General features: G+C 44.7%; 1 protein-coding gene across 4 annotated transcripts in view; it reads left to right on the plus strand.

Moving 5' to 3' along the window:
- Positions 1-21,151, plus strand: part of LOC141092929 (uncharacterized) — a 128,794-nt gene that overhangs the window by 18,787 nt on the left and 88,856 nt on the right. For 2 of the 4 annotated variants that reach the window (XM_073579291.1, XM_073579289.1), the window contains exons 2-5: positions 5,596-5,674; positions 6,535-6,633; positions 12,319-12,426; positions 15,896-15,991. In XM_073579291.1, coding sequence (XP_073435392.1) covers positions 5,642-5,674; positions 6,535-6,633; positions 12,319-12,426; positions 15,896-15,991 — 336 coding nt within the window. In that variant the 5' untranslated portion in view covers positions 5,596-5,641. The remainder of the gene's footprint in view (positions 1-5,595; positions 5,675-6,534; positions 6,634-12,318; positions 12,427-15,895; positions 15,992-21,151) is intronic. The other 2 variants (XM_073579292.1, XM_073579290.1) reach the window with 1 other exon arrangement.

Here is a 21,151-nt window from a genome sequence, read left to right on the forward strand (position 1 = left end):
TTCAAGATTCATAAACATACTGCAATGCCTGGTCTGGCAGCGAGTCTACTAACCTGAATTTACACCTCACACTGGGGTTTCCATGTAAATCTCTGAAATACGTGATTCAGGCGGAGCCCCAAGCGGAAGATTCCCTATAATGAGGCAGATGAAGGTACTGTCGACAGGATTGCATAAAATTGCCGTTGACCACAGTTTTGTGCTCTTCTTAGAAAAAGGACACCACTGAACAGAGGCCGAATAGAACCTAGAGTAACTCTGCTGCCTCATTATAGTGAAAGGATCCCTCGGTGGGTTTCAGCAGAATTTTGTCACTCAGAGATTTAAAGGGAAACCCCAATGTAAGTGCTCAGCGTTGAGCACAGAATAAATGTGATCCAAAATGTTATGTAAAATGTTCCCAATAAAAGCTTCAACTCAACCGACAAAAAAAGCCACCATTCAGGTCTGTAATCTGTTAACTGAAATATAGGGGGCTTCAGGATTACTGGTAGCACAATAACGGCTCTGGAAAAGTGAAATGTCCCTCGCTCCCCCGCCCAAAAGAAATCCCGCAAATTCTGTGATCCCAAATGCATATGCCCCCCTCCCTTCTAGGTCCCAGTGTGCCTACACCGCAGTCATTGTCCACATGTTTGACATTTCTGAAAGAGTCCATCTAATTTACGGGTGCATGAGTTGGGCACTACCACGTACTGGTCACTACAACGGCAGTTTGCAATTTTCACTTGGCAACATCCACTGCTGATTGTTTCTGGGAAAAACACGTGTATATAAATTCCAAAGGGGTATAATTTCCAAAACGGGGTCACTTTAGGGGGAATTCTGCTCTTAACCAGGGCCGCCATCAGGGCATTACTGCCCTTACTGCTGTATGGGGCCCGGTGATTAGAGGCAAAAAGGGGGGCCCGCCCGCCCGCTATGCACTCGGGACCCCATCTCTTTGCTTCTCCTCATCGGACCCGGACCCCTGTACATATTTTTTTCAAGTCTTCAGAACGCCCGAGCATTAAAATACTGTGGTGTTTTAAAGATACTGTCACAATATGAGACTGGCCCTGCGTGACGTGACCCGATCAAACAAGCAAGGGAACACCGGGGACACAATTACAACGGTGGGCCCTGCTATAGGGAACAGGAAAAGGGACACCTGCACTCTGCTGCGGCTGACTCCTAGACTAACCTGACGTCCCTATACAGGGTCTTTCAACCTGTAGCCGAGCAGGATATCTTGTCCCTCACTAGGGAATTGGTAAGTGCGGACACTGGTCCCACTGCTGCACTAATATAACACCAAGGAAGATAAGAGACAAGGTAAGACAAACAACACTTAGCTTTCTCTGCTGCAATGCACCGAGCACCAGAGTAAGGCACCAAATCAGCATTCAGCAGAAGCACCACTGCAATCAGCCAGCTCCTGTCTTTACCACGGTTGGTCTCAAAAAGAAGTGTATCACCAACAGTGAACTGCAGCACCAGGTGACCTTATAAAGGGAGGTGGGAGTGGCACCCACCTGTATAGATAATTAATCATAATACAGTAACACCAGTGGCCACTGGGGGGAAAAACCCACCAGCAAACTCACTAAAGTTGTAATAACACCAGCGGCCACCGGGGAAACTGACATTAACCCCTGATGGCCAGAAAGGAAAAAAGTTTAAATCAAAGAAGCCCAAACTGACACAGATCCAAAAAATGGATTGTGACAGATACATCACAGTGTTGTTAATGTATTCGGCGAACAGAAAAGGGCAGTGTACCTTTAATCTGTGGCGGCCGGCCCAGGTGCATCATGGGACTCCTGACGTCACACGGTGATGCTCCATTTCCTCTTTCCGGTCCGGAGCAGAGCAGCGTGCGTGCCACGGTGGGGCACAGGCGAATGGCAGCAGACAGCAGACGAACCGGGCAAGCGGAGGCTGGCGGGCGAGCAGGGTGAGTGAGTCTCTCCCACGGCGGTGAGAAGAGGCTCACCGTGGCTGCTGGCTGCGTCTTGACTGACTAGTAGCTCGCCACTTCTGCATCTGGTTGATGAGGGAAGGCAAGGCGAGTGGTGCATCCAACAGAGTCCAGGGCTCTTGGGCTCTGTGATGCGGGCCCCCAGACAGTCCCCACTAGCCTCCCCCTGGGCCCTGTTGGGCACAGGCCCTCAGTCACCGCTAGCCTCCCTCTGGCCCAAGGGCAGGATGTGAGACACTGGGCAGGATGTGAGACACTGGGCAGGATGTGAGACACTGGGCAGGATGTGAGACACTGGGCAGGATGTGAGACACTGGGCAGGATGTGAGACACTGGGCAGGATGTGAGACACTGGGCAGGATGTGAGACACTGGGCAGGATGTGAGACACTGGGCAGGATGTGAGACACTGGGCAGGATGTGAGACACTGGGCAGGATGTGAGACACTGGGCAGGATGGGAGACACTGGGCAGGATGGGAGACACTGGGCAGGATGGGAGACACTGGGCAGGATGGGAGACACTGGGCAGGATGGGAGACACTGGGCAGGATGGGAGACACTGGGCAGGATGGGAGACACTGGGCAGGATGGGAGACACTGGGGGGGGGGGGCAGGATGGGAGACACGGGGGGGGGGCAGGATGGGAGACACGGGGGGGGGGCAGGATGGGAGACACGGGGGGGGGGCAGGATGGGAGACACGAGGTGCTGGATCATGGGGCAGGATGAATATGATGGAGACAGATGGGGCGGCAAGATCATGGGGCAGGATCATATAACAGATAGGGCAGGATCATGGGACAGATGGGGCAGGATGGGGAGATCATATGGGGGAAGAATGGATACTCATGAGGGCAGGATGGGAGAACATATGGCTGGAGCTAGAAATGGGATACAAGGGGCCATGATGGGGGATATTATTACCATAGGGGCTAATTAAGGGATATTATTTCTGCAGTGGTGTATTTATTTTATTTTCTTGAGGATACTGTTTTAAAAGGGGGGGCCATCCTGTTACTGTGCAGAGCGACAAAGTCGCCTTTTTCTTCATCTGGTGTAGTGTAGAAGTTGGGAAAAAATTAAGTAATGTGTTCTGCAAGCGGAGCTCTAGATAACTGTTATTTCCTGCAGAGATGAGCCCTGGCTGGAAAACATGATGGCGGTCTGTGCTGGATGAAAGATGAAAAGCAAAGATGAACGACTTCACCTATAGATGTCACTGGTGAGTCAGTTTGTTACCTATACACTGACACTGTACACTGTATACTATATACAGAGGTCCTGTGTACAATGTCACTAGTGATCACTGCATTACCTGTGCACTGACACTATATACAGAGCTCCTGTGTATAATGTCACCGGTGATCACTGTATTACCTGTACACAGACACTGCATACTAAGTCCAGATCTCCTGTGTATAATGGCACTTATAGTATTGTTTTTTTTATTAATGATCAGTATTGTAGTATTCAGTCACCATGTGGTTGTAATCTGTGGTCTTGTCATGGTGTAGTAGTATTTGTCCCTTGTATGTGCTATTATTGGTCACCATGTGGTGGTAATATGTGGTCTGGACATGGTGCGGTGGTATTTGTCCCTTGTATGTAATGTTCGGTCACTGTGGTGGTAATATGTGGGTAGGACATGGTGCGGTGGTATTTGTCCCTTTTGGATGTGATATTATTGGTCATTTTAAAAATTGAAAAATAAATAAGAATATACCTAAATTGTATTGGATATTGTAACAAATGTTTAATAGGTTAGAGTAGAGTAGGGACCGGCCAAAAGAGTCTACCTTGTCGTGGTGGCAGATTTAAAAAATCTTTTGGCCAAAACAAGAGCTGCTGGCTATATGTGTAATCTGGTGATGGGAACTGTTAATGTGTGATTGGTGAGAAGTGGAGTTTTTCAAAGAGAGAGTGGATGGGCTGTGGACAGTTAACGGGGTGGAGGCGGGACTGGGGTGGAGCCTGGGCGGAGCCTCAAGGGGGCCCTGAAAATTTTGCCAGTATGGCGCCCCGCAATTCTTAGTGGCAGCCCTGCTTATAGCACTTAGGGATTCTGTATATGGAGTCTGCAAACTTATAGAAAATCATGCTCTCCAGGATGCCTCATTGTATAACTGTGCTGCTTAGCCATGCGGCGACATATAGGGTATTTCTAAATTCAGCAGAAATTGTGGAACAAATTTTGGTGCCATTTTTACCCATTTCCCAGGATGAAAATGTCAAATGTGGGGCTAAAACAAAATTTTGGTGGTTAAAATGTAATTATCTTTTTCTTCATTGCCTAATGGTATAAAATTCTGTGACTCAGCTGTAGTGTCAATATGATCACTGCACCCCTAGATGAATTAATTGAGAGATTTAGTTTGTAAAATGGGATCTCTTATGGGGAGGGGGTTCTGCTGTTCTGACCCCTCAGATGCTCTGCCAATGTGACATGGCATTCTCAAACCAGTCCACATCAAAATGTAACTCCAATATGGCGCTTTTTCCATTCTGAGCTTTGCTCTGTGCCTTAAAAGTAGTTTTCACCCACATATGGGGTATCGGCATACTCGGGAGAAATTGCACAACAAATTGTATGGTGCAATTTCTCCTCTTACCCGTGTGAAAATGGAAAATTTTTATTATCAAGGCTCAATATTATAAACTTCTGTGAAGCACCTGGGGGTTCAAGGTGCTCACCACACATCTAGATAAGTTCCCAGAGAGGTCTAGTTTCCAAAATGATGCTACTTGTGGGAGAGTTTCCACAATGTAGGCACATCAGGGACTCTCCAAACGTGACATTGCGTCCGCTAGTTATTCCAGCAAATTTTGCATTCAAAAAGTCAAATGGCACTCCTTCCCTTCCAAGCCCTGCCGTGTGCCCAAATAATGGTTTTCCCCAACATATGGGGTATCTGCATGTTCAGTAGAAATTGCACAACAAATTTCATGGTACATGTTTTCCTGTTACCATTGCAAAAATAAAAAAGTTTGGGTCTAAATTAAAATTTTTGGGACAAAAAGTTAAATGTTCACTTTCTCCTTCCACATTCCAAAAATTCCTGTGAAGCACCTGAAGGGTTAATAAAGTTCTTGAATGTGGTTTTGAGCACCTTGAGGGGTGCAGTTTTTACAGTGCTGTTACTTTTAGGTATTTTCTGTCAAATAGACACCTCAGAGTGGTCCTTAAAAAAATTTTTTTGTACATTTTATGGGAAAATGAGAAATCGACGGTCAACTTTATCCCTTACAACTTCTTAACAAAAATGCAGCATGACAGTGATGTTCAGTTTCATAAACTTCAAGATACACACCCTGTTCTTACATAACTACGTGTTCTGCAATACAAAGGTTCACATATTTTCTATTTCCATTCACATTCTTTGAAGGCATTAATAATTACTGTCTGGAATGTTTATTATGTAATACTGGTAAAGTCAAATAAATGGCATTTATTAGGCAGAGTATAGCAGTGCTAAAATACAAACACACCTCCACCCACCTATCCACCCATTTCTTGTTATATTTCGGGGCTATTTAATTTGTAAAGTAGTTGTATATGCTGTTTTGCATTGTGAAGAGCCTGTAGTTTTTTCCAGTGCCATCTGTAGTCAATCATTCTTCTTTTCTAACTTACTCAGACCACGTTATGAAAAAAAACCTGTAGTTGGAAATATAAAGTGGGTGATGGACTGCACCAGCATGAAGTCTGCTGATCAGGTGAGACCTTTCTTTATCATTGACAGATTAAAGGGGTTGTCCCATGAAAAGTTATCACCTAACCATTGATCGGTGCTGGAACCTGCCCTGCCCGGCAGAAAAGGGAACTTTTATCCTCATTAGAATAGAGTGTGAGTGCTCAGACTGCTATTTCATTCATTCTCTACAGGACTGTTGAGCACTATGCTCGGCCTTTTCCGGTAGCCCATAGAGAAATAGTAAAGCGGTGTTCAGGTGTTTGACCTGAAGCGCAGTTTTCTAATGTGGATCAAAATTCTTCTATTTGCCAATCGGTGTAGATCCCTGCAGGACACCTATCAATCAGCAAGTTGTCAACTATCCTGTGGATAGGTGAGAATGTATTTTAGCCTTACGGGGATTGTCCAGCTAAGTTCACATTATGTTTGGCTATACGGCTATCAGTATGCAATTTTATGCATTTTTGAATACAGTCTGCTATTGACTTTCATTAAATATATATTTTTTTAAATATACATATTGTTTCTCTATGAAGTGCTTTTGTGAGATCACATCTCAGTTCCCCAATTCTGGTTTGTCCTGATGAAGAGGTATGATCACCTCGAAATGTTTTGGCAGTTAAAAATGCATCCATACCACATCTGGTCTCCTATTGTATATTGTATTATCGGCAGCGCAGTTTTACATCCACTTTCATCTCCGAGTTTGCTGACTGTACCAGACTTCGACTTACCCCATTACCCCATAATGTAAAACACCGACTAAAACAACGCTTTGTTAAATTCTGAGTGCTGTCAACACTGTGGCCAAATGTAGTGTGAACAGACCCTACTTGTGATGTATTTTATCCTTGATAAACTGATGCCTCTTATCTTTTGTAGCACGGGAACACACTTCTACACTATGCAGCACATGCTGGCAATGTAGACGAAGTCCGTAGACTGATACAGCATGGATATAGTGTACTGAGCCAAAATGCGGTATGTAGGCGTGCAGCGCATGGGTTAAGTACGTGTGAAGGGGCCAGATTCATGCACTAAGGACTTTCACGCAGAAGTATTTTGCATCAGTATTTGTAAGCCAAAAAGACTGATGTCACAGGTGACTGGATACACCGCCTCCAGCAAGGCGAATTTCTATGACACCCGTGACCCTGGATACACCGCCTCCAGCAGGGCGAATTTAAACAATATAACGTGCAGCCGGATACACCGCCTCCAGCAGGCGAATTTCAATTGTTGCACGTGTATCTGGATACACCGCCTCCAGCAGGGCGAATTTACAGAGATAAGGGAAACCGATACAATGGAGGGCCCTGCAATAGGGAACAGGGACGTGGAGACCTCCTGCACTCCCCTGAGTCAGTGTCTCTACACTCCTGACGGTCCCTAGGCAGGTTCTGTACCTGGTGACGAGCAGGATACCTAAAAACCCTAGCTCGCCCTGCACCTATCCCTTTCTAATGAATTGGATGGTGCAGAAACTAATCCCACCACTGCACTAAAACACACATAAGGAAAGTTACAAACAGGGAAAAACCACTTAGCTTTGTTCTGTTGCTATTGCTCCCAGCAACAGAGTCCAGCACCTGAGTGCATCTTTCCTCCTGAATAGCTGCTACTTCACCAAAGCTCTGTCAGAGCTGCAAGTAACTCCTCACTGTTGTTCCTTCCACACCAGGACTGACTGAGCTGCAAGGAACTCTTCTCTAGCTCCTTCCTCCACTAAGGATGGTTGGAAATGACCAATATCACCAACAGTGAGTGAGACCACCTGACTCTCCTTTATAGGCAAGAGCCAGAGCAATCACACCTGCTAGTGATTCCCATGTAGTAATACTAGCCACCACCGGGGCAAAACTAGAACTAAAGACACCACTGTGTAATGACCCTAATGGCCACCGGGGGCAAAACTTGAAGCAAACAGCTTAAAGGAAAAAAAAAAAAGGTTACATGTGCTTTTATCTGTCACAATCCAGCATGGATCGTGACAGTACCCTCCCTCAATGAGGGACCTCTGGACCCTCAAGACCGCTCCTCATCAGGGAACCACCTACAGAGGGGACGCCCAGATCCAGAGTTCACCCCAGCCACTACCTGAACTTCAGGTTCATGAAAACGAGCACCGCTGGTATTGGCAATGTATGTTCTGGAGGCACCACACCTCTCCAAAGCACCGACCTGGGGGATGAGTTGTGTATGTGCATGTTTGGGGGTAACTCGAGCTGGCAAGACTCCGCATCACCCTTCCACTGGATTTTTTTTTTGTGGCCACCCATACATGCTCGTTCACACACAGGTCCGGACCTGAACGTTTATTGCCACACATTAGTTTGTCACAATACGGTGAACTCTTACTGGAACTGACAACAGAAGCGTCCCCCTGTGTCACCACACTCACACCCCCGCAATTCAACAAGGGGCTCACCACCCTCCAACCCCTTCCACCATGAGGTCTGCGCCTCCCAGGGTTGGCTAATGGCGAGGTTTGAGACTTGCCCCTACTCTCCTGCAGCACATCTGCTGCCCCCACGGGAGAGGAAGGGGCCAGTTGCAGAGACAGTAGCCCCTAGGGAGCAGCCCTCACACGACTGCCCCCAGCTGACTACTTCCCTAGCACACCAATCTATTACCAGGTTGTGTTTTTTCAGCAAGGGAGGCCTAAAACGATAGGCACTGGCATTCCCTCCAAGACGTAGCATGCCAAGGACTCCTCATGAAGTCTTATCCGCAGATGGATATTTTCTACGACTTGAGTCAAGCTCCCCTGGCTCAGTGGAACAGAGTTAATGGTCTGGACGCTTATAAGTTGGGCTAGTGTCCTACACCTCAGGCCATGAGTCTGGACAAAGCGAGCATCCACGAGACTGACTCCGGCTCCGCTGTCCACAATCACCGGTATCACCTCAGGTACCCCGCCAGCCAAAACCTCCACTGACATAGTACCTTGGGAGGGTAAAATGGAAATATACACTCCCTGGTCCCCTCCCTCCAAGCGACCAGGGGAATGCGGCTTCTGAGATGGCATAGATAATTTGGTGTGCGTAGGGCAAGCCTTAAGGACATGACCAGTCTGCCCGCAGTAGAAACATGCCGACACCACTCCCTGAACCGTAGGCAGCCCTGTACATAAACTAGCTCCTCCTACTTGCATGGGTTCGTCTGGAGACTTGGCACGCACTGGGCAGGCTCCCATGTAATGGCCTGGCTTCCCACAAGGAAAGCATACCCCCCCCACCACCGCGAGCTGCAGACAACCCCTTTTTTTTTACCAACGAAACCGGGCTGCCTGGGTTCCTCCGTCCACACTGGTGGGTCCTCCTCCCTAGCAAGGACAACAGGGGGCACATTTTGTGTATGTCTCTCCCTAAGGCGTCTATCCACCCGGATGGCAAGGGACATGGCGGCCTCCAGTGACCTGGGGGCGGCGTACTGCACCAGAGTATCCTGCAACTTTGGAGACAGACCCTGCACAAATTGACTCCTAAGTGCAGGGTCATTCCACTGGGTGTCAGTGGCCCACCTCCTAAACTCTGAGCAGTACTCCTCAGCAACCCGGGTTCACTGTTTACACCTATGGAGTCGGGATTCCACCAGCGAGATGCCATCAGGATCCCCATACACTAGCGCCAAAGCCGCAAAAAACTCGTCCACGGACTCTAATGATGGTGAATCGTCCGACAGGGAGAAGGCCCAGGATTGGGGATCCCCCTTAAGAAGGACATAATGATTCCCACCCGTTGCTCTTCACTCCCTGATGAACGAGGGCGCAGCCTGAAGTATAATTTGCAGGCCTGCTGAAAAACCAAGAATTGATCAAACCTGTCAGGGAGGGATATCTTGGGTTCTGGCTGAGCCTGTTCCTGAACCAAGCCCCCAAAGCCCACCAACAGCTGCAGTTGCTGCACCAACTCACCGCACAGTCCCCTAATCTCATCAGTAAAGATCTGCAGCATTTGGGCAAAGGTCTGCATTGGGTCTATGACTCAGCAGAAAAAATGTATGGTTGGTGATAATGTGATGTCACTGGTGACTGGATACATCGCCTCCAGCAAGGCGAATTTCTATGACACCCGTGACCCTGGATACACCGCCTCCAGCAGGGCGAATTTCAATTGTTACACGTGTATCTGGATACACCGCCTCCAGCAGGGCAAATTTCAGAGATAAGGGAAACACCAGGGAAACCGATACAATGGAGGGCCCTGCAATAGGGAACGGGGACATGGAGACCTCCTGCACTCCCCTCAATCAGTGTCTCTACACTCCTGACGGTCCCTAGGCAGGTTCCGCACCTGGCGACAAGCAGGATACCTAAAAACCCTAGCTTGCCCAGCACCTATCCCTTTCTAATGAATTGGACGGTGCAGAAACTAATCCCACCACTGCACTAAAACACACGTAAGGAAAGTTACAAACAGAGAAAAACCACTTAGCTTTGCTCTGTTGCTATTACTCACAGCAACAGAGTCCAGTACCTGAGTGCAGCTTTCCTTCTGAATAGCGGCTACTTTACCAAAGCTCTGTCAGAGCTGCAAGTAACTCTTCACTGTTGCTCCTTCCACACCAGGACTCTGACTGAGCTGCAAGGAACTCTTCTCTAGCTCCTTCCTCCACCAAGGATGGTTGGAAATGACCAATATCACCAACAGTGAGTGAGACCACCTGACTCTCCTTTATAGGCAAGAGCCAGAGCAATCACACCTGCTAGTGATTCCCGTGTAATAATACTAGCCACCACCGGGGCAAAACTAGAACTAAAGACACCACTGTGTAATGACCCTAATGGCCACCGGGGGCAAAACTATCTTTAAGCAAACAGCTTAAAGAAAAAAAAAAAAAAAAAGGTTACATGTGCTTTTATCTGCCACAATCCAGCATGGATCGTGACAAAGACCCTGTTGGTTTTGCTTCTGGTTTCAGCTTACAAATAAAGATGTAAAATACTGACTAGAATGATGACCCGTGAAAATGGCTTCTAGCGGAGTTTCTGCTGATTAAAACTTTCCTGTATGGCCTTTCTTTCACATAACTGCATAGAATTTATACAGGGTCTTATGATGGTCATGTTTACGGGAATTATTGCCTGTGTTAGTAACAGCTGAGTATTTTATTTTGGACCCCAAGTGATCAATCACATTGTGCTCAGGCCTCTTGCTGACCCCACCACTTGCCGGGAGACTTCAGTTCCTCTAATGAAAGGTTTAGCCCTTTGGATGCAAATACTATTGCTAAGTTTACCTGGGTAAGGCCGGGGTCAGACTTGCAAGAAACTCGGACGAGTCTCGTATGTCAATACCCGGCACGGCCGCCGGCACTCAGATCGGAGCATTCGGCTGCATAGAAATACATGCAGCTGAACGCTCCGATCCGAGTGCCGGCCCCAGTGCCGGGTATTGACGTGCGAGACGCGTCTGAGTTTCTTTCAAGTTTGACCCCTGCCTAATCGTTGTACTCCCTTGCTCTGAGGTGTTCTCCCAGAATAGTTAAATGGCTGCTGTTGTTGTTGTTGTTGTTGTTATTAATAATACAAAAATCTTTATTGTAGATTTCAAAAAAGGTCCAATGGCGCTATACTCAAATGAATGATGGGTTTTAGCAGCCTGCTTGGAAGACAATAACCACATATTGTCAAAATAACACACATTCTTTTATTGTAGATTTCACTGTACTTTACAGTTTGTCAGTCCTTTTGCTTTATACATTCATACCCCTTTCTCTCTAAAACTGGGTTCACAGAGTGTTCTCTAACCACATTCAGTGGCCCCATCAATCAAAATCGCCAAAGGGGCCATTGATTATAATGATGCAGACGGAGTCTCAATGTGCTCTGTCGACTACGTAGTAGAATTTGCTGCCACCCTCCAATAGGCGTATACGGCTGAAAATGATGCATGACAGAACACACGGTGACTCCGTATGCATCATTATGATGGCGCATACGCCCGAACCCTGTTTTGCGGGGAGTTCAGACGTAAACCCCGATGGAACTACTTGAACGTGGGACAGAGCGCTATGTTATCCCAACCTTAGAGAGAACGGGTGGTGTGGATTGCACCTATGGCTGTTATCAAGTCTTACTTTACTGTTACTGTACATTTCACATAACATGTCTCTTCTTCCTTATTTAACCTATTATGTCCGTGTTACACCAACAGTTGTGTGAATGTGTTTTACCCCCTTCCTGATTTCCTCCTCTTTTGCCTGGGTGTGATAAACCACAGTTAATTTATGTTTAAATGTAGGGGTGAGGGGGGCAATCACCTTTTCACACAGAGCTCTGTAGGTTTGGATTTCTTTTTCCATAATAATAATTAATAATAATAATAATGACCTTCATTTAAAAACTGCATTTTGTCTTTACTTGTGTTCTTTTTATGTAATATTTACATTTGTTTGGTGATCTGACATATTTAAGTGTGACAAACATGTAAAAGAATAAGAAATCAGGAAGGGGCAAACACTTTTTTACACCACTGTATATATTGGTTTTGCCAATACTTGTTTTCATGCCATTGGCAACTACAACATGTCTTACTGTATTTGTCATTCTTTGCCAGTTTCCTTTCAATAGCATTTACTGCTTTAATTTATATTATAATGTACAATGATTAGAGATGTATAAATGAGCACGCTTTGACCATATTTTGGGTATGTCCTATACAGAGTGGTCTTACTCCTCTGCACATGGCTGCTTTTGGTGGGAATGTGCAAGCCCTAGAAATGCTTCTATCTTCGCAACCAAACAACATCATCAATATAAGAAGCATTAAGGTATGAATGATGATAATGGTATTTACAAACAATATGCACTTCATTCATTGACTCTTCTGGTTTGTATCCATGTGTCTTATGAGGATCCTATCTGTCTTATGAGGATCCTGGATCCCACCTGTATGGTTTGTGCAAACATACCAATAATAAGTAGTACTGTAGCTTGCAACAATATCAAAACCCTCAAAAATCCCACATGTGAGAAGTGTGTGGGCATCTTGCCGCTACAAATCTCATTAGCCATTTTTTAGAGCTGTGTTTTTCTTTTGCAGAACTTCTGATTCCCTGCTTACCGTCCCTTCGCCATAAGGAAGGAGTTAGTGCGCTTTGTCACTTCCACCTGATACTTAGCGGGAGTCATAAAGCCCACTGAACGGACAACTTCACAGCTCGAAAACATTTTACAATAGTGTTGTATTGCAGTTCTCAGTGTTGTGTTAGCCTGATCGTGAAGGCAGTAGTATGTCCATTGTAGGGATAGCAAGCATCAGAAAGTTACTACCTTGAATGTTTTCCTTCTAGTGAACTTTTAAGTAACTTTGAAAATGAATTTTATTACTTGTACTGATCCTAAATGATAACCCCTTTAACTGCAGTAATAATCTTCTGGGCTTCAGAGCTTCACAGCATACTTTTCTTGCTCAGTTTCTGCACACAGCTTTTTCTGGCGTCTTGATTTCTGGAATTCTAGGAAGTGTCATTATACAAAAAGCAATGTGCAATTATTTGGGAAAAATGTATTCTCCCCCTCCATTGTTTGAGCTCAACTTAGCTGTTGGGAATATGTGAGTCAGCAACTTTGGTATATAGTAACTCAGAATCAATGCATAAGTCATGTTACTCTTTATACATTACACATTTACATTAAGTAACTAGTTTGTGTTTTATATATTACCTGTATGTTTTGTAGGACTTTACCCTCCTTCATTAAGTTAATTAGCTGTAGTATGAATCATAGAATCATAGAATCGTAGAGTTGGAAGGGACCTCCTGGGCCATCTGGTCCAACCCCCTGCTCAAAGCAGGATTCGCTAAATCATCCCAGTTAGATGTCTGTCCAGCCTCTGTTTGAAGACTTCCATTGAAGGAGAACTCACCACTTCTCGTGGTAGCCTGTTCCACTCATTGATCACTCTAACTGTCAAAAAGTTTTTTCTAATATCTAATCTGTGTCTCCTCCCATTCAGCTTCATCCCATTGCTTCTAGTCTTTCCTTGTGCAAATGAGAATAAAGTTGATCCTTCTAAAATGTGACAGCCCTTTAGATATTTGTAGACAGCTATTAAGTCTCCTCTCAGTCTTCTCTTTTGCAAACTAAACATTCCCAAATCCTGCAACCTTTCCTCATAAGACAGGGTTTGCAGACCGGTCACCATTCTGGTCGCTCTTTTCTGAACTTGCTCCAGTTTGTTGATGTCTTTTTTAAAATGTGGTGCCCAAAATTGGACACAATATTCCAGATGAGGTCTGACCAAAGAGGAGTAGAGGGAAATAATTACTTCACGTGATCTAGACTGTATGCTTCTGTTAATACATCCTAGAATTGCATTTGCCTTTTTTGCTGCTGCATCACACTGTTGACTCATATTCAGTCTGTGATCTATTAGTATACCCAAGTCTTTTTCACATGTGCTGTCACTTAGCCCTATTCCTCCCATTCTATATATGCTTTTTTCATTTTTATTGCCCAAATGTAGTACTTTGCATTTCTCCCTGTTAAAAACCATTCTGTTAGTTGCTGCCCACTTCTCCAGTTTATTTAAATCTTTTTGAATCCTCTCTCTCTCTTCTCTAGTATTAGCTATCCCTCCTAGCTTTGTGTCATCAGCAAATTTAATCAGTTTACCCTCAATTCCTTCATCTAAATCGTTGATAAAGATGTTGAACAATACAGGGCCCAGGACAGAGCCCTGTGGTACCCCACTTGAGACATTCTTCCAACTGGATGTGCAGCCATTTACGACCACTCTTTGGGTCCGATCACTAAGCCAGTTATGAATCCACCTAACAGTTGCCTTGTCCATTCCATACTTAGTCATTTTTTCAATAAGGATTGTATGAGAGACTTTGTCAAATGCTTTGCTGAAGTCAAGATATACTATATCTACAGCATTTCCTTGATCCACCCAATCAGTAATACCATCATAGAAGGAAATTAAATTAGTCTGACATGACTTATTAGTTACAAACCCATGCTGACTCTGTTTAATCACTTCATTCTTATCCAGGTATTGACATACATGTTGTTTAATAATTTGTTCAAAGATCTTTCCTGGTATAGAAGTCAGACTCACCGGCCTATAGTTGCCTGGGTCCACCTTCTTCCCCTTTTTGAAGATAGGAACAACATTTGCTCTTCTCCAGTCTTCTGGCACTTCTCCTGTTCTCCAAGAATTTTCAAAGATTATGGAGAGGGGTTCAAAAATTTCTTCTGCTATCTCCTTCAGTACTCTGGGGTGTAATTCATCTGGACCTGGAGACTTGAATACATTTAGGTTAGCTAAGTGTTTCCTCACTATCTTTCTGTTTATAGATATCCTGGATTCTTCTATTCCCTTAATAGGACAGTGAATAACAGTTGATGTTACATTTCCTTTCTGAGAGAAAACAGATGCAAAATAGGAATTTAAAAGTTCAGCCTTCTCAACATCCTGTCTTACCATTTCATCATTTTCATCCTGTAAAAATCCTATAGCATCTTTGACTTTTCTTTTAATTTTGACATATCCCCAAAATCCTTTATTATTGCGTTTGACATCTCTTGCAAGCCTCAATTCATTTTCAGCTTTAGTAATCTGATTTGTGCCTTGCAGGTTCTGCAGACAGCATTATATTCTTCTTTAGATATGCCTCCTTCTTTCCATTTTATAAACATTTTTTGCTTCCTTTTTAGCATGTGCTTAAGTTCTGTGTTCATCCATCCTGGTTTCCTTAAATGCTTCCTATTCTTCCCTCTTTTCGGAATTGTTAACAACTGTGCTTTGAGAATTTCATTTTTCAAGATTTCCCATCCTTCCTGGACATTTTTGTCTTTAAGGATATCCAGCCATTGGATCCCTCCAATTCTCTTTCTGAATCCCTTAAAATCTGCCTTTCTGAAATCTAACCTTGACGTCTGAGTCTTCACAGGTCTTCCGCCTCTAGTTATCCAAAATTCTAAAATAGCATGGTCGCTACCTCCTAGGGTCCCAGCCACTTTTACCTCCTCAACCATTTCCTCCCTGTTTATAAGGATTAGATCCAAGGTAGCAGTTCCCCTTGTTTTCTCCTTTACCTTTTGGAAGATAAAGTTGTCAGCAAGAGAGGATAAGAATTTCCTTGACCTGTTAGTTTTGCCTGAGAGAGATTCCCAACAAATGGTTTTTATATGTTGCCGGTTTGTGTTTTTATTAGTACATTACTCTCTTTCGTGAAGCGAATTGGCTGTAGTATGCCTTTTTTATATGTTGCCGATTTGTATTTTTATTAGGACTGTACTCTACTTCATGAAGCTGTGCGTGGTAAAAGTATTGAAACAGTTAATCTTCTAATAGAAAAGGGAACTGACACAAACCTTCAAGACCAGGTATGTCGCAACAGCATATTAGTATGTTGTGAAATATCTAGGCATCCGCTCAAATGTAAAAAAAAAAAAAGTGTTAAAGAAGCCCTCCCATGAACTTTTTCCCCCCTAAGTTTGTGTATATGTGTATGTGCTGTGTTGTCAATGTGTTAATATATTCCCATACTGTGGTGTGTGAAAGTATTCACCCCCTTGGCTTTTAACCTATTTTGTTACATTACAACCTGTGTTTAAATATTTTTGTAATCCAATTTTGTGTGTGATGCATCAGCACTAAATATTCTAATTTGGGGAAGTGAAGTGAGAAAAATATAGGCATAAATTAAATGTATAGGATCTAAGATCAAATAACTGAAAATTGACATGTGCATATGTATTCACCCCTTTTGCGGTGAAGCCCCTAAAAATTTCTGGTGCAAGCAATTACCTTCATAAGTCACATCGCTTTTATAAAGGTGACTTTTGGAAGTGCATTGAGCAGCAGGGTGGTTTGCTGTTGAAAGGAAAAAAAAATCTCTTTAATTCTTCTGCCTGAGCGAGTGTGAAAGAGCTGAGTTTGACCTGAGCGTAAATATGAACGGTGGTAACTGTGTGACTTGTGATTCAGTGAAGAGGTATTTGGAAAACCTTTAACAAATACCTGTGTGAATTGGTGTGAGTTACTGAATTGTGGATTGCTGAGTGCTTTTCTACCTGTTCAATTTTTGGGGGCTTTTTTTAACCTATTTTTTTCTCTCTACAGGATTAATCTGTTAGTTTATTATTTGTGTGTTTAAGTGTTAACTATATTGCATTTAAATCTTGAGGTGTAGCTATATTCACAAGGGGTTATTTAAGAGTGGAGTTTCATAATTAAGGGTTTACAAGGGGCAGCTGGTTGGGGCTCATGTTCTTTTGGAAGTGCATTGAGCAGCAGGGTGGTTTGCTGTTGAAGGGAAAAAAAATCTCTTTAATTCTTCTGCCTGAGCGAGTGTGAATGAGCTGAGTGTGACCGGAGCTTAAGTGTGAACGGTGGTAAGTGTGTGACTTGTGATTCAGTGACTTTGGATTCAGGGAGTTTCCAAGGGAGGTATTACGGAATTGCTGTTACATTGTATTAATACTTTTTATTTATTTGTACTTATCTTTTCTGTCTGATGCAATCCCCTTTAGGATTGTGCTACACTATTGCCAATGCCATCCAGTGTACGTCTTGCCGCATGTATGAAATCCTTGAACACCCGGTCAAGGGTGCATACCGCTGTGCGAGATGTGAGCATGTTGTGCATTTGGAAGCCCAGATACTGGATCTGAATGTGCAGCTGGCAACACTGAGATCTATAGACAATATGGGAAGGAGTCTTCTGCTCACTGAGCAGATGCTCAATGGGATAGATGAGAGGGGATGCTAGGTTGGAGCTGCAGGACAGTGAAGCAGCTAGCTGGGTGACAGAAGGCGGGGTAGAGGGAAGAGTGCCAGGGACGCTAGTCCTGATCTGGCACACCCCAATAAGGTTGCTAAGTTGGCAGATGAGGGGAGTGTCAGCGCAGGAGTAGCACTGCTGTAGCAAGGCATGTCCTCTGAAAGCCGGAGGAGTGCCTACTCCAGTAAGGGGGGAAATAGGAGAGCAGGGCAGGCCAGACAGGTGCTGGTAGTAGGGGACTCAGTTATTAGGGGAACAGATTGTGACAGATTGCCCTAAGACAGGGATCGTCGAACGGTGTGCTGCCTACCTGGCGCTCGAGTCCGACACATCGCTGTTCGGGTTGACAGATTACTGGGAGGGGCTGGTGAGGACCCAGCGGTCATGATGCACATTGGCACAAATGACAAAGTTAGAGGTAGGTGGAAGGTCCTTAAAGATGATTTCAGAAAATTAGGCTGCAAGCTTAAAGCAAGGACCTCCAAGGTGGTATTTTCGGAAATACTTCCTGTACCACGTGCCACGCCAGAGAGGCAACGGGAGATTAGGGAGGTTACTACGTGGCTCAAGTATTGGTGTAGGAAGGAGGCGTTTGGGTTCTTGGAGAACTGGGCTGACTTCTCAGTTGGCTACAGGTTCTACGCTAGGGACAGGCTGCACCTCAATGGGGAAGGTGCAGCTGTGCTGGTGGATAAAATGGCTAGAAGGTTGGAGGAGTGTTTAAACTAGGAACTGGGGGGGAGGGTATTCATTTTATAGAAGGGGAAGACAGTGCAGATAGAGACCTCGGCACAAATAATGAAATTGGGGGTGGGGGTGGCATGGGGGGTGGGGTTAGAACAGTTAATAATTTAAGAAAGGATAGAGGTACAGAGAGTTACTTAAAGTGCATGTATACTAATGCCAGAAGCCTCACCAACAAAATGGAGGAATTTAGAATTAATTTTGTTGGAACATAATTATGACATGGTGGGAATATCTGAGACATGGCTGGACGAGACCCATGACTTGGCTGTTAATTTACAGGGCTATAGTCTGTTCAGAAATGACCGTATAAATAAGCGAGGGGGGGTTTATATGTAAAATCATCCTTAAAACCCATCCTGAGTGATAATATATGTGAATCTAATGAAAATGTAGAGTCCCTGTAGGTGGAGATAAGGGGAGGGCGAAAAAATAATAAATTACTGATAGGGGTTTGTTATAAGTCTCCAAAAATAATGGAAGCAACTGAGAATATCCTCGTAAAGCAAATAGATGAAGCTGCTACTCAAGGAGAAATCATTATTATGGGGGACTTCAACTACCCTGAAATACATTGGGGAACCGAAACCTGCAGTTCCAGCAAAGGTAATAATAATAATAATAAATTTTAATTTTAGAGCGCCGACATATTCCGCAGCACTTTACATTTCAGAGGGGATTTGTACAGACAATAGACATTACAGCATAACAATAATCACATACAGTAGATTATAACAAATACCAAGAGGAGTGAGGGCCCTGCTCGCAAGCTTACAGTCTATGAGGAAAGAGGTAGACACGAAAGGTGGGTGGTAACAGTTGCCCTGATTGTATGGACCAGCCATAATGTTAAGTGTGTAACAGTACAGACACAGAGGGCTAATGGATGCATAAAGCATGTGGGAACATGATGCTGGGAACCTGGTTATGGTAAAACTTTTGGCTCTGCCACACAGGGATAGGTTAGGTTAATGTGTTGAGGCGATAGGCCAGTCTGAATAAATGCGTTTTCAGGACACGCTTAAAATTGTGGGGATTGGGGACTAATCGTATTGACCTGGGAAGTGCATTCCAAAGAATTGGCGCGGCACGTGTAAAGTCTTGGAGACGGGAGTGGGAGGTTCTGACTATTGAGGATACTAACCTCAGGTCATCAGCAGAACGGAGGGCGCGGGTAGGGTGGTATACTGAAACAAGGGAGGAGATGTAGGGTGGTGCTGAGCCATGGAGGGCTTTGTGGGTGAGGGTAATAAGTTTATACTGAATTCTGGAGTGGATGGGTAGCCAGTGTAATGACTGGCACAAGGTAGAGGCATTGGTGTAACGATTGGTGAGGAATATGATCCTGGCTGCAGCATTCAAGACAGATTGGAGAGGGGAGAGTTTTGTAAGAGGGAGACCGATTAGAAGAGAGTTACAATAGTCGAGACGAGAATGAATAAGAGAAACAGTAAGAGTTTTTGCAGAGTCAAAAGTAAGAAAAGGTCGAATTCTAGAAATGTTTTTGAGGTGCAGATGACAAGAGCGAGCCAGTGATCGAATGTGGGGGGCAAAGGAAAGCTCGGAATCAAGTATGACCCCAAGACAGCGGGCATGTTGCTGGGGAGTAATAGTGGAACCACAGACGGAAATGGCAATGTCGGGTGTAGGTACATTAATAGCGGGAGGAAACACAAGGAGTTCAGTCTTTGACAGGTTCAGTTTCAGATATAGTGAGGACATGATATTAGACACAGCGTTTAGACAATCGCCAGTGTTTTCTAGAAAGGCTGGCGTGATGTCAGGAGAAGAAGCGTATAATTGGGTGTCATCAGCATAGAGATGGTACTGGAAACCAAATCTACTGATTGTTTGACCAATAGGGGCAGTGTACAAGGAGAAGAGGAGGGGGCCTAGAACCGATCCTTGAGGAACCCCAACAGTAAGGGAAAGGTGAGAGGAGGAGGAACCGGCAAAAGAAACAGTAAAGGAGCGGTCGGAGAGATAGGAGGAGAACCAGGAGAGAACGGTGTCCTTGAGGCCAATGGAATGGAGCATAGTGAGGAGGAGCTGATGATCCACAGTGTCGAATGCTGCAGAGAGATCCAAGAGAATTAGCATGGAGTAATGACCATTTGATTTAGCTGTTAGCAGATCATTAGAGACTTTAGTGAGGGCAGTTTCAGTGGAGTGTAAAGAGCGGAAACCGGATTGGAGAGGGTCGAGAAGAGAGTTTTCTGAGAGATAGCGGATAAGACGGGAGTGGACCAGGCGTTCCAGGAGTTTAGAGATGAAGGGAAGATTAGAGACAGGTCTATAGTAATCGGCACAGTTTTGGTCGAGGGATGGTTTTTTAAGTAGTGGATGTATGATGGCATGCTTAAATGAGGAGGGAAAAATACCAGAAGAGAGAGAGAGGTTAAATATTTTAGTTAGGTGAGGGGTGACAGCAGGGGAAAGGGACTGGAGGAGATGTGACGGAAATGGGTCACTGGTGCAAGTAGTTGGGCGAGAAGATGCAAGGAGCCTGCTTACTTCTTCTTCTGTGACTGGTTCAAAATCAGAGAGTGAGTTAGATGCAGTGGGGGAGGGAGGACAGTGCATGGTATGAGGGGATTTGGAGATAATTTCCTGTCGGATCTGGTCAATTTTTTCTTTGAAGTAATTAGCCAGATCGTCAGCTCGGAGCTCCGTGGTTGGGGCCTGTACTCTTGGATTGAGTAGAGAATGAAAAGTGTCAAAGAGACGTTTCGGGTTATTGGACAGTGAGATGATGAGGGAGTTGAAATAGGTTTGTTTGGAGAGGTGAAGGGCAGTGTTGTATGTTCTAAGCATAAACTTAAAATGGATGAAATCTTCGTGTAGATTGGATTTTCTCCACAGACGTTCGGCGCACCTGGAGCACCGCTGCAGGAAACGTGTTTGCACCGTGTGCCAGGGTTGTCGCCGTCTGCGTTGTGGTGTTCTATTCATAGGGGGTGCAAATTCATCCAGGGCACTTTGAAGTGTTTCATTGTAATGCTTCAATGCAGAATCA

Source organism: Dendrobates tinctorius, unplaced genomic scaffold, assembly GCF_039654945.1.
Source record: "Dendrobates tinctorius isolate UK_male_01 unplaced genomic scaffold, ASM3965494v1 ptg000062l, whole genome shotgun sequence".
Taxonomy (NCBI): Eukaryota; Metazoa; Chordata; class Amphibia; order Anura; family Dendrobatidae; genus Dendrobates; species Dendrobates tinctorius.